General features: G+C 43.9%; 1 protein-coding gene across 1 annotated transcript in view; it reads left to right on the top strand.

Moving 5' to 3' along the window:
• Window positions 1-6029: 6029 nt before the first annotated feature.
• Window positions 6030-14017, top strand: part of TMEM26 (transmembrane protein 26) — a 94486-nt gene continuing 86498 nt past the window's right edge. The window contains exon 1 of the mRNA XM_069753617.1: window positions 6030-6374. Within this exon, the coding sequence (XP_069609718.1) occupies window positions 6184-6374 (191 nt within the window). The 5' untranslated portion in view covers window positions 6030-6183. The remainder of the gene's footprint in view (window positions 6375-14017) is intronic.

Here is a 14017-nt window from a genome sequence, read left to right as displayed (position 1 = left end):
TACTGGTAATTATCCCTTTCCTTCTCTTTGTTTTTCTATCCTATCTTTTATTTGGCAACCATGGTTGTGCTGGGAGAAACCCTTTATAAGAAGCAGTCCAAGGACACTCTTATGGTCTTGTGCATGTCACAGCAGATTGAATTTGCAGGCAAAAACAAAGACCAACTGGTCACGGCTTTGGTGCAACGGGAAAAAGGCCAGAGCCCAGCGGGCGCAGAACCCGGCCCAAGCAGAGGTGGTGCTGCAGCAGAGGTCCAACCACTGAATGCCGGCCCTACTACCAACCAGGGCGAATTGGACCCCCACCTGCTGGTGGCCTTGGAACAACTCCCCACTGACAACCGTGAAGGACATCTGCAGCTGATTCAGCAATACCGGCAGGAGGCCCAGGCTGTTGTGAATTCTGCTCTTGGGTTCCCTCCAGTGGTTGTAGGTGGGAATGCAGTTGTCTCTGAGTCACAGTCCTGGCCAGGTGTATCTGCTAATTGCTGTTCTGACTGGGATATTTAAGTGTGCAGGATTCATTAGCCCTTGCCAGTTGTCAATGTTTCTTTGGAAGTGTTGGATCTCTGCCTGGCCTCTCCTGCTTATCTGCCAGTTCAGCAAAGATAAGTGTCTGTTTCTTTTTCTGAAGCACACTTGCTGTGTGCTTATTTTCAGTGCTGATCTTTTGTTTCTATTTGTCCAGCTTAGACTGTGTCAGTGTTTTCTCAGTCTGGTTGGATTCCCTGGAGTTGCAGATATACTCTCCACATCTTTAGTTAGGTGGTGGAGTTTTGTATTTTCTGCTGTGGATCTTTTTGTAGTATTTTTATGCTGACAGCTTAGTATCTTGTCCTGTCCTTTTCTATTTAGCTAGTAGTGCCTCCTTTGCTAAGCCTGTTTTCTGCCTGCGTGTGTCTTTTCCTCTCCAACTCACAGTCATTATTTGTGGGGGGCTGCCTATCCTTTGGGGGTCTACTCTGAGGCAAGATAGTTTTCCTATTTCCATCTTTAGGGATATTTAGTTCTCCGGCTGTGTCGAGGTGTCTAGGTTTTGTTAAGTAGTAGAAATTCACCGCACACTCTCAAATGCTGGTTTGCAGACGTGTATTAACACTTTTATTCCAAAAAAAAAAAAAAAAAAAAAAATTGTTTCAGACAGAAAAATCAACCACAAGCAGTGTAGAGATAAAGTAAGATATAACAACCCAACGTTTCGACCCTCCTGGGTCTTAGTCATGGGGTTACTTGGTAGGAGATGCCAAAGTAGAAGGAAGAAGATGTAGGACCCTTAGACTTAGGGTAACCGAAACTGCTGAAGGTGTGGTGTCCAGGGTGCTAGAGCGGCGCATCCGCGTCCTGCTCCGTATGCGGCTGTCTGTTAGGCACACCCCACGGCTACTTCTAGTTGCGGTGATAAGATCAGGGTTTGCGGTCAGTATAGTTACCACTTACTCCAGTGAAGGTTTTCATGCTGCTCCAAGGCCACCTAATCATAACACCAGGCCCAGCGAGCCGAGCGAGAGTCCCGAGCCGAGCGAGAGGCCCAGGCCGGCCCAGCGAGCCGAGCGGTAAGCTGAGAGAGCCGAGCACCAAGTCCAGTTAGTCCACGAACTGGAGATGGTCTGGCAGGGACCCTCTACCACCTGGAGCCATGAGCCCAACAGCGCTCAGACACCGAAGCCCCGGCCAGAGCGCTTTCCTGTGATGGAAAAGGACGAGGACTTGGACACTTTTCTGCAGTCCTTGGAGAAAGCCTGCAGACAGTACCAGCTGCCTACGGACCAATGGGCATGATACCTGACCCAAGGGCTGAGAGGCAAAGCTCTGGAGGCGTTTGTTGCCCTCCCTCAAGAACAAGATGGTGACTATGAGGCCATCAAGCAGGCCCTGATAGCCAAGTACAAGCTTACACTCGAGGTTTACTGTAAAAAGTTCCGGAACCTCCAACGTGGCCCACACGACAGTTACAGCAATGTGGTGCATGGGCTCAGGACCCACTTTGAACAGTGGACCCAAGGACTGTCAGTGACCACCTTTGCACAGCTGCGAGACTTGATGATCAAAGACCAGTTCTTACATCTTTGCCCAGCTGAGGTGCGACAGTTCGTGATGGACCGAGAACCCAAAGACGTGATGAAAGCAGCGCAGATTGCCGATGCCTACGAGGCCAACCGTAAATCGGAAGTGCGGAAGCCAGTCACCGCCAGCTGGAGAGGGGGTAAGCCTGTAACCAATGACAGTGCCCCTGCCAGCCAACACAACAGAGGCCCTGTCCTTGTTGCCAACAGCACCAGGCCGCCAGTGTTTTGTTTGCAAACGGACTGGTCATATCAGTCCCTACTGTCCAGACAAGCAGAAGAACCCCCCAGCCAAGGCCCCAGGGCCTAACGCAGCAGTTCTTTTGGTGGGTGGGGTGGCTGGGAGGGTGTGTGACAACGTACAGCACGTCACTGTGGGAGCCAATGTCGTTACAGGCCTCAAGGACATCAGGGCTGAATGGACCCTCATCCGACCCAAACTGGCGGCCCCTAAAGAGATCATTCCGGGTAAACCCTAACTGTCACTGGGATTGGGGGCATCAGCTGTCCCTTGCCAATGGCCCGGGGGTTTATATTGATTGGGGTGCCGGGAGCGGGGTGAAGGAAGTGGGGCTGTCTGATAACTTGCCCACTGATGTTTTGTTGGGGACTGATTTGGGGAGGATGGTTGCATACTACGTCCCTGACACCCCTCCCCAATCTGCTAATAAGGGTAACGTTAACCATGATGATGATGATGATGGGAAATCGCTTATGTGTTACCTGACCATGCTTTATCTAGTATTGATGCATCTGTTAACCATTTTTTACCTAGGTATGATGCTGGGAATGATGTAAATGTGCCATAGTGGAGTATGCCATGTGCTTCTGTGACAAGATGCAGACCTTGACGCAATTGGTGCATGACAAGATGACGCGGGCTTAGGCTGACCAGAACACCCGGAAGTGGATCTACCACATGGGTCAAAAGGTGTGGGTGCTGGTCCCCGTACCAAAGGATAAGCTTCAGGCAGCCTGGGAAGGACCATACAACGTCCACCAACAGCTCAACCCGGTCAAGTATGTGGTCACGCTTGACCACGCTCGGGGTAGGCGAAAAGCCTTCCACATCAACATGATGAAGGCTCATCACGAACCTGAACCTTTCATCCTGCCAGTCTGCAGCCTGCCCGAAGACGGGGAGGAAGACACCCTCCTGGACATGCTGGGCCAAATTAAGGCCGGTGGGTCCATCGAGGACGTGGAGGTAAGCGCCTCACTAACCGAACCCCAGCGATCACAGTTGCAGACCAAGCTGGAACCCTTCCTGGCCGTGTTCTCCAACCGACTTGGAAGGACTAAGTTAGCAGTCCACGAGGTGGACACCGGGAATCATGCCCCACTGCGGCGAACATCCTATCGAATCTCTGACCAGGTGCAGCAGGTTATGCGCCAGGAGATCGATGAGATATTACAGCTGGGGGTAATTCAACGGTCAAAGAGTGTGTGGACCTCATCTGTAGTCCTCGTGCCAAAGAAGGATCACCCAATTCTGCGTGGACTACAGGGGGCTCAACTTCCTCACAGCCTCTGACGCCCACCCAATGCCGCACATCAAGGAGCTGCTTGAGAGGTTAGCTGGTGCAAAATATCTGACCATAATGGATCTAAGTCGAGGATACTGGCAGATTCCCCTGAGCCCCGAGGCGCAGGAGGGATTTTTGCACATGTGACCATGGTCCTGAAAGTACATGGCAGCTTTGACCCCCTCTCTCTCTCTCCCCCCTGAATACAACAAACAAGCCGTATGGCCGAGACTCTGGGTAACTTGAAGCTAGTGGGTGAGCAGGGTGTAGCTTTAAACTGCAGGTGACCAATCCTGCAAAGCCACCTGTTGTCCCTCCCTTCTCACTCAGGAATTTCTTTTGTCTCAAGAGTCTAGAAACGTAAATATCTCTGAGATCAGTGAATATCATTAACCAGCCCTTTAGTGATGTCACAAGCCTGCAGGTATAAGTGACCGCACTTAACCCAGCCTAATTAAAGCCTAATCTTTTATGGAGTAAAATATATAAAATACTAGCTTTGTTCTCCTGCTCTAAAAAGTTCCCTAAGTCTTCTGAAGTAATTACGCTCCTAATTTGGGTTGGCCCGAACCCCTCACTGTGAGAAATATGAGCTGGTGGCAGCGAAATGTGTTCTGGGCTAGTCAGATGAGCTGTCAGTGACGGAATGGGGGTTTTATAATTTATTGTCTGGCTGCGGCCTGAGCATTTATAATTCCCTCGCTGCAGTGTGCCTGCTAGTCAATCCACAGTAAAGCGGCCCGCCCGGCAACTAATTATCCCAGGTGCAGTTCCCTGACTGACCTGAGGGTACAGGGGGGCACCAGAGAGCTGCGAGTTCCAAAGCGGAACTGGAAAGCGGGATATACATAAATCCCTGCAGTTCGTGATATTGTAGCAGCAGGGGGATAACTAAAATAAGCCCCTGCGGTAAATTGATAGGTCAATAGCCTTTGTTTGTGTTTTCATCACATTGTAGCAGTGAAGGAATAACTAAGATAAGCCCCCCTGCACATGTGAAAGCCGGATGCTGGCCAAAGGTCACCCCGATCCGTGACATAGTAGTGTCAGGACGATGTGAATCGTGACATATATATATATATATATATATATATATAAATATATATATATTCCATGCTTTAGAATCGAATGTGGATATGCTATACCATACATTCGCTGGGAAGTGCACAATAACCTGCCTAGTGGCGAGAGCTTGGATTGGCAGGGGATTGCTGGTTCGTGCCAAATTGGAGGCTGCATGATACATCTGTGTGATCTCCTGCTGGTTCCCTGACACTGGTGAATGTGGAATTTTTTCATACTCATCTAGAATTCAATTCCACTTAAATATATTCTTTTTCTGAAATTCTGTGCCCTTTTATCTTCACACAAAAAAGCAGGAGAGATTTTGATCTGATGACTTTCATGGAAGCCATATTTGTGCAGGTGTACCACAACTGCAAAGTCTGCTAAATCTTTCAGAAGGTCTTTTGCAGTCAAGTAGGGGTTCTAATTTGCCTCTCTAGCAATACTACGAACAGCTCTCATTGAAATTTTGCTTGGTATTCTAAACCTTATCTTGACCGCCAGTGTTCCTATTAACTGCCATTTATTAATTACATTTTGAACTGAGGAAAGGGCAACTTGAAAACGCTTTGCTATCTTCTTATAAACTTCTCCTGCTTTGTGGACCTCCACCATTTTCATTTTCAGAGTGCTAGGCAGCTATTTTTTGGCACAAGGTTAGAGGAGGCTGAGTTTTTATAAAGCTGGGAAATTTGCATCACCTGACCTTTCCTAACAATGATGGTGAACAAGCCATAATCCTAACAAGCTAATTAAGGTCTGAAACCTTGGTCAAAGTTATCTGAATACTCAGATCTCCAAGGGGGCCCAAACTTTTTTTTATCAGCCCATATTCCTTTTTGTAATTTTTAAAATGTAAATAACGACAATATATATTTTTTTTGCCTACAATACAAAGGAAATGTGTCATCTTTAACTTTAGGCCTTTTAGAGATCATTTTATTCACAATACTATTCACTATAACAGTAATTTTGACCAGGGGTGCGCAAACTTTTACATTCCACTGTATGTTAGCAAACTTCAGATTTTACATGGCCAACATATATAATATTAGAAATTTATTTTGAGAAGGCAGAAATGTATAAAGTCATGAGATTTACTGCTGAATCCAAATAACGTATAGGCAAAACTGATATTCCACAAACAAGTATCCAAAAACTAAAATTCTAAACTTTAGATATTTTAGGATTAGGAAAGAAGAAAAAGGGTCCTGTTGATAGGTACCATCTAGTGAAATTGAAGAAGGTGGAATCACCAATAACTTTAGTAGACTCATTCTGACTTTTTTCTCCCTATAAACTGCTCAGCTTGGGATGAGTTCAGCAGGCGCATAAGTTCAGGAAGTCTGGAGGAGGGGCGGTGTAAGAGCTGCTATAGGCTTCTTTGTTGCAAGAGAGGAAAGAGCATCTCACACAGAAACACATCACATATCTACGGAGTAACTTTCCTGTCCTCTCTGAAAATTTCACTGGAGAGGCAGAAAAAGGAGACATTTTATAGGATTTACAAAGGAACAATCCTTAGGATCATGGAACTCAAAGTCTTCCTTAATGCAGTTCTAACTAGACTCCTATTCATTCTTCACTCTGTAGTTGGAGTTTGGAGAGTCACTGTGCTAAAAAATGACAATATATACTGGTTGCTAGCTCTTGTGAACCTCTTACTATGTATTGAGATGGTGCTGACTCTAAAACTTAAGAAAGGAAAGGGGCTTAAATGGTAAGTGAGTCTCTATACATTTTATTATTTCCATCATCTTTTTTTGCATTTCCTCTTAATCAGCTTCGCTAATGCCTTAGTCTGTTGTATCACGTTGTTATGACATCTATGTGGATTTGCAAGTGTCACAATCTAATGATCAATTATGGAACATACTTGCAATGATGCTGCCACTGAGGCGCTTTCCGAAATGAATGGAACTGATACAGTGTCAAACACGACCTCTCTAACTCTAAAAGTTAACTTGTTGTTAGTTTAGAAAGTTATTTTATCTTAATGTATGGAGTAGTGCATCAATGCAAAATAATGTACAGCTCTACGAGTGGCGCTATGGTTATCGGATGTGGAAGAGCTGAGTTTATTGCTTGGCATAATGTATCATATCAACATTTGCATTGGACTGCAGATAAAACTATTACATTATTGTAGTAGGAAGAACAAATAATGAATCCTTAAAACGTTAATTGACAAATTCAGGTCTGATACCACTGTATGAAATGTATTCCCAGTATTGCAACTGCATCAATAATGTAAATACAATTCTTGGCAGTTTATATGAACAAATACTCCTCATGGCACAAGGCCAGGTAATTGTCTTTTTATAAGAGGATCTGTCAGCGTTCTTGACATGTCTGTATAACAAATAATGAGTATCCTCTATACTATACCAATATTGGAGCATTTTCTCATAGACATCAATATTGTGCTGTTCTTCTCGTATTCCTCTTAGAAGTTTATGAAAAAAATCAAACCTGGGTGTTAATTTTTGGTAGAGTGTTTCTGCACATTCTGACATTATCCATTCAGTGCTGACTGTGTCTAGATATACCCATTTGACAATTGGAATTGTAACTCCTAGTTGTCAATCTATTAAAATCAAGTGTCAAACCGGAAGAACAGAGGACCCATAAAGCACAAAACTTACGGAAAAAGTGAATTTTTCCTCCATTGGGAATATAAGTATTTAAAGAAGCACTCCCATCAAATTTTTTATCCACTTAATATATTGCAGTCATCATATTATATAGCCCAGTGTACTAAAGTACTAATTTTGCTGTTCTAACCAGTTAATTCTTCTCTTTTCCATTAGGTCTATGATATCATGTTTTAAAAAAAAGACTAATTTACGTAATCCTTCTAGGTTTTATGTAGAAACAGGAAGTCTATTTTCCTTACATGAGTCATCATTAGAACTACAATCGTACATCAATGCAAAGTCCCTAGCAGCAGAGCTCCACCTCTTCTTCAACTCCTGACCCAACTGTTCCACCCCCCTTCCAGGGACTTTGCAAGGATATATAGTTGTAGCTCTAATTATGACTCATACAGGTAAAAGAGATTTCTTGTCTCTACATAGAGCTTAGAAGGATTCAGCTTGTCTATATTTCATCACATGATGTCATAGACCTAATAGAAAAGAGAAGAATTAACTGGGTAAAAGGGCAAAATGAGCAATTGTAAGTACACGGTGCTATATAATATGATTGCAATAGATTACGTGTATAAAACGTTGATGGGTTTTCTTTAAACGGTGACAGCTCCTGTTTAAACCTAAGCTGCTTCTTGTGGTCTGAATGAAATGTTCTAGACTATGGTTAAAGAAAACTTTTATTCTAGACTATTGTCCAGGAAGAGTTTGATTACAGACTATGCTTCAGGGAAAGTTTGATTCTAGACTGTTCTATGGGAAAAGTGAGATTCTAGACCATGCTCCAGGAAAAGTTTCATGGATATGCTTTCCAGGAAAAATTTGATGTGCCTGGACAAGTACTTCCTTAATTATGCTTCCGACATTATAATGGTTTATTATGGGTGAGAAATAAGATAGATGCAATGTAAATTAAGTAATGTTTAGCTTAGAGTTCCGAGACATGAAGAACAGTCACGTGTTGATTGTCATGACTATAAACAGAAAAGCAGTGTGCTCACGTTATTTTGGGACAGTCACGGCTCTGTGTGCTAGGTAGGCTTACATTTATTTAGGGCTTCTCCCATAATTTTCTTTGAAAATACCCTAGACAAGTCTGGTGGCTTTTTTTGCATCCCTTGGTACACAGCTTCTAAGACATATGCTCTGCGAGTTTCTGAAGTTTTTTGGATCATATAGAATAAACCTTTGAGACTGTTAATACAAGGTCACTAGTGAAGGTTTATAGGGCTTTATTGAAGCTTACTCAATGAAAGTGTCTCAAAAGGACATTTGTCTGAATACCACTCCGTGACACACTTGAGCAGATGAATACTTGGAGCTGGCTCGGTTGAGTACTGTACAGTCATTTTAATTAGGAAAGTGCTGAGTGACTGCTTGCAACAAGTACCATCTTATTCCATATATTTAAAAACAACATATTCAGCATTTGCACTGACCACAAGCACATTTTTATAATTTTAGCAGTAAGTCATTAATTTTCTGCTCAGCTCCAGTATTGTGGGCCTTTTCACAGCTCTTAGATACAACAATGCTTCTATTCACGCAAGCGCCTTTTTGACTATATTTTACATTGGTTTTATAAAAAGCAGCTGCAGTGGCACGTCGCCACCATGTCACATTGTGGATGATAATAAATCTTTTGCATTCACTTTGCAGACAGTTGTACTCATATATACAAATAACTATGAATTCTTTACACAGAGTTTTGACCGGTGTAAAGAGCAGAATGCATTATTTATTGTTCTGTGGGGGCTTAGCTTTATAGTGTGCAGGGGTCCCAAACATAGTGGGTGTCTCTATATAACCCATAGATCTCCTTTAGATGGGAATGGAGAAATAAGGGCAAATGGGATGTATTCTTGACCCCCTCAACCAGGTGTGATTGGGGTCATGGGAACCCTATTCTCAACATCAGTGGTGAGACCTGCATCTATTGGATATTTATATCATATTTGTCTTTTATTGTACTTTCCAACTGAAACCTTTACAGCTATCCTCTATATAGGTCATAAATGTCCAACGTATGGTGGGACTTTTGCCTATTGATAGTTCTAAAGCCCCTTTAACCTCTTAAAGTACTGTAACCTCATTACTCAATGGATTGGTGGTTGCGTAATTTCTAGTAAATGTTCTCTCTCTTTGATATGTAATACCGTATATACTCGAGTATAAGCCGACCCGAGTATAAGCCGACCCCCTAATTTTGCCACAAAAAAACTGGGAAAACTTATTGACTCGAGTATAAGCCTAGGGTAGAAAATGCAGCAGCTACCGGTGAATTTCAAAAATAAAAATAGATGCTCCATACCGTTCATTATTGCCCCATAGATGCTCCATATACAACTGTGCTATATACAATGCTCTGCACCGTTGATTATGGCCCCATAGGTGCTCCTTATAATGCTGTGCCATATATGCTCTGCACCTTTGATTATGGCCCCATAGATGCTCCTTATAATGCTGTGCCATATATGCTCTGCACCTTTGATTATGGCCCCATAGATGCTCCTTAGAATGCTGCCCCATATATGCTCTGCACCTTTATGGCCCCATAGGTGCTCCTTATAATGCTGTGCCCCTTATATGCTCTGCACCTTTGATTATGGCCCCATAGGTGCTCCTTATAATGCTGTGCCCCTTATATGCTCTGCACCTTTATGGCCCCATAGATGCTCCTTATAATGCTGTGCCCCTTATATGCTCTGCACCTTCATGGCCCCATAGGTACTCCTTAGAATGCTGCTGGTGCTGCCATAAAAAAAAAAAAAAAAATCACATACTCACCTCTCTTGCTCAGGACGCCGGCGCTTTCAATAATTACCTGCTCCTCGTGCGGCTCCGTCTCCAGCACTGACGCTCAGCAGAGGGCGCGCACTGACTACGTCACAGCGCCCTCTAACCTGAGCGTCACTGCTAGAGGACGCTGCAGACGGAGCCGGAGCGAGGAGCAGGTAATTATAGCGCTGCGCTCCCCTTACCTGTTCCCAGCGCGGTCCCTGCAGTCCCTGGCTTCCCCGGCGCTGCGGCTTCTTCCTGTAATTGAGCGGTCACATGGCACCGATCATTTACAGCAATGAATATGCGGCTCCTCCCCTATGGGGGTGGAGCTGCCTATTCATTTCTGTAATGAGCGGTGCCATGTGACCGCTCAGTACAGGAAGAATCTGCAGCGCCGGAGAAGCCAGGGACTGCAGGGACCGCGCTGGGAGCAGGTAAGTATGATTACACAGCCCCCGCTCCCCCTCCCCTGCTGACACCCGGGTATATGACTCGAGTATAAGCCGAGAGGGGGACTTTCAGCCCAAAAAAATGGGCTGAAAATCTCGGCTTATACTCGAGTATATACGGTAGGTAAATAACTGTATACAGTTTTGCACATATTGATGAATGGACCACATAAAAAGGGCAATCTGCTGACTTTTAGACTGCAAAATAGGTATTATACAGCAACATCATGCAATACTCAGCAATGCAAAATCAAAATGTTGCGCCTATGTCGGATTCATGATACACCAAGTCGTAAAGAAACAACAAACTGGGGGGGTGAAAAATCACAAAGAACAACCAAAACTGCTTGATATTAGTAAAAATACTCATTATTTAGAACATATTAACAGTAAAAAAGAAACAAGTAATCAGACAATAATGAGACAAAAGTGGACACATGGTGCGAGACACCGCACCAAACTGTCACCATGCAAAAACATGCAGACTGTGTAACCTAGGTCCCCAGGTAACAGATGTACATATAGGGGGATAAAGCAACCAGAAAAGGGTACTGCTGTGGCAGGTGGGCAAAATGATATTAGCGTCCAGGGCGCCTCAGGGGACCAAAATAGTATCCGTCAGACTATATAATATATACCCCACTGGGAAAAAGGCCCCTACCTAAACATCGACACAAACGCCAAGGACCGCACATAGTCAGCCAAAATAGGGGTGCACAGGTATATTGTGGACCTTCCTGACACTGCCGCCATAAGAGGCAAAAGATCCAAAGCGACCAATTACCTAACAAAATGACAAACAGCAAAAGCGCTGTACAGAAGAGTATTACCTCCTATGGAAGACCCTCGGTGCAGCCCGGTTACCAGTCGGCACGTCACCGACTTTGTCGGCGTGACCCCCGTGACGAAGGAGTTGGTTCTCCGAAATGCGCGTCGGGTGACGTGCCGACTGATAACCGGGCTGCACCGAGGGTCTTCCATAGGAGGTAATACTCTTCTGTACAGCACTTTTGTTGTTTGTTAGGTAATTGGTCGCTTTGGATCTTTGATGCTTTGGATCTTGATGTTTAGGTAGGGGCCTTTTTCCCAGTGGGGTGTATATTATATAGTCTGACGGATACTATTTTGGTCCCCTGAGGCGCCCTGGACGCTAATATCATTTTGCCCACCTGCCACAGCAGTACCCTTTTCTGGTTGCTTTATCCCCCTATATGTACATCTGTTACCTGGGGACCTAGGTTACACAGTCTGCATGTTTTTGCATGGTGACAGTTTGGTGCGGTGTCTCGCACCATGTGTCCACTTTTGTCTCATTATTGTCTGATTACTTGTTTCTTTTTTACTGTTAATATGTTCTAAATAAATAGTATTTTTACTAATATCAACCAGTTTTGGTCGTTCTTTGTGATTTTCACACCCCCAGTTTGACTATTAGACTGGCATCTCATGATACAGCTGCTGCATGTTACCTGCAAACTTGTAGGCTCATTCACCCTTGCAGTTAGACATGGCTGCGCTACTGCATGCAGTGTGTGAACGCAGCCTAATAATAATAATATTTATGTTTATATAGCGCTAACATATTCCGCAGCGCTTTACAGTTTGAACACATTATCATCGCTGTCCCCGTTGGGGCTCACAATCTAAATTCCTTATCAGTATGTCTTTGGAATGTGGGAGGAAACCGGAGAACCCAGAGGAAACCCACGCAAACACAGGGAGAACATACAAACTCCTTGCAGATGTTTTCCAACGTGGGATTAGAACCCAGGACTCCAGCGCTGCAAGGCTGCAGTGCTATACACTGAGCCACCGTGCAGCCTAAGTCTTACCTTACTATTACCTGTTGTCATGTATTGTGGTCTAGAATCTCAATGATAACAGCTTCCAGTGCAGATTGACAATATAGCTCACTAGTTCATCTTGTATAGGCTTTTTTTACAATTTCTCTTCTAAAAATATCTTAATGCACTGAAAGCATGCTATATACATTCATAAATATTGCACAAAGTATAACCAGTTAAGCTCAGACTCCGAAAGTCCCCATTTGTCCATCCATGCATCTATCCGTCCATTATATCTCATTTAGTCACGCTACTGGGCAGTAAATGAGGATACATTGATCATACATAAACATCACCAGAATCATCCACAGTGCTCTCATACCATATGCAGATTGACTGCCTCATAATCGTTCCTTCAGCTTCACACAAGAAAAAAAATAATTTTATTTAATTCTTCAAGAGACTTGTAATTACCAAAGAAGGATAATGTGTGTTATCAGCTTTCATCAGCTCCTCCAATCTCCACATTTGGCTAGACCCGCAGACGTAAAGATGCTCGGACGGTTGACTCATTGCTTATATCATGTCTTTTTACCTGGCCGTGTGAAATTGTGCACAACGCATAATAACCTTTTCTCAATGCTTTAATAGACAGTTGTGTATACAAAGTAATGGTTAGTATTAGTATTTGTTTTATTATTGTTCTTCTGGCTTTATAGAATCTTACTTATGATGTTACTTTGTGCATTAGATCTTGCTGGATTCTCCCTGAAACTGTCTCTCATGCAAATAGTAGGATCAGTTTATAAATGGTTTACTATTTTACCCTCTTTAGTACCTCCTAACTCTTCATATCAATCACTTTCCTAATATACTTTCATTACCTGCACTTCTTCTATAAGAGCATTTCTACCGTATGTATGTCACGCTGCTTTGCTGACATGCAGACCCTACTTCCTACACTTTTATGTCCGATCCACCCATCGAATACAAGATTCAGAAGGAAAGAGAAGAGCAGATCACACTTCTCTATATGAGTGTGAAGCTTCCTTGAAATGATTGACAGCATGTCTGAGCACTCCAATGCAGGTCCACTGATCCTTCAAATGCTTAGGGACATCGGGCCCTTTAATTGACAAGCTCTGTGATGTGCTTGTCATTAGAGACAAAACTACACTGCTTCTCAATTAGAAGGATCCACTCTTGTGCACCAAAGCATCAGCAGGATGAGTGCAGAGGACAGTGAAGTTTGTCTTTTGAGTTTGCCAATGTGTGCTGCAGACTGACCCTGCCAATGCTTGTTTATTCAATTGCAGTTGCCGTAGTGTTCTTAGTAGTGACAAGCACATTGCAGCTCTTGTCAGATGAAGGGACTGGTGCGCCAAAGCATCGGCAAGAAAGTGAGCTCTGTGATATGAGCTTGTGTGCTCAGACATATGGTACTTGCAATCATTTAAGTGAGCTGCACCCATATCAGGAGCAGAATGAAGAGCGCTTCTCTTTCTATCCAAATCCTGGGCCCAAATAAGGGACTGACGGTACATAAAATAGCAGAAAGTTGTGCCTGGATGCTAACAAATGATCATGGGACACTTTTCCGGTTCCCCTTTAGAAGCTGATTGTGGGCAGCACGGTGGCTCAGTGGTTAGCACTGTTGCTTTGCAGCACTGGCGTCCTGGGTTGAAATCCCACCAAAGACAA

The sequence above is a fragment of the Ranitomeya imitator genome, chromosome 2 (assembly GCF_032444005.1).
Source record: "Ranitomeya imitator isolate aRanImi1 chromosome 2, aRanImi1.pri, whole genome shotgun sequence".
Classification (NCBI taxonomy): domain Eukaryota; kingdom Metazoa; phylum Chordata; class Amphibia; order Anura; family Dendrobatidae; genus Ranitomeya; species Ranitomeya imitator.
The sequence above is the reverse complement of the archived record's forward strand: the minus strand, read 5'-3'. Positions and strand labels throughout refer to the sequence as shown.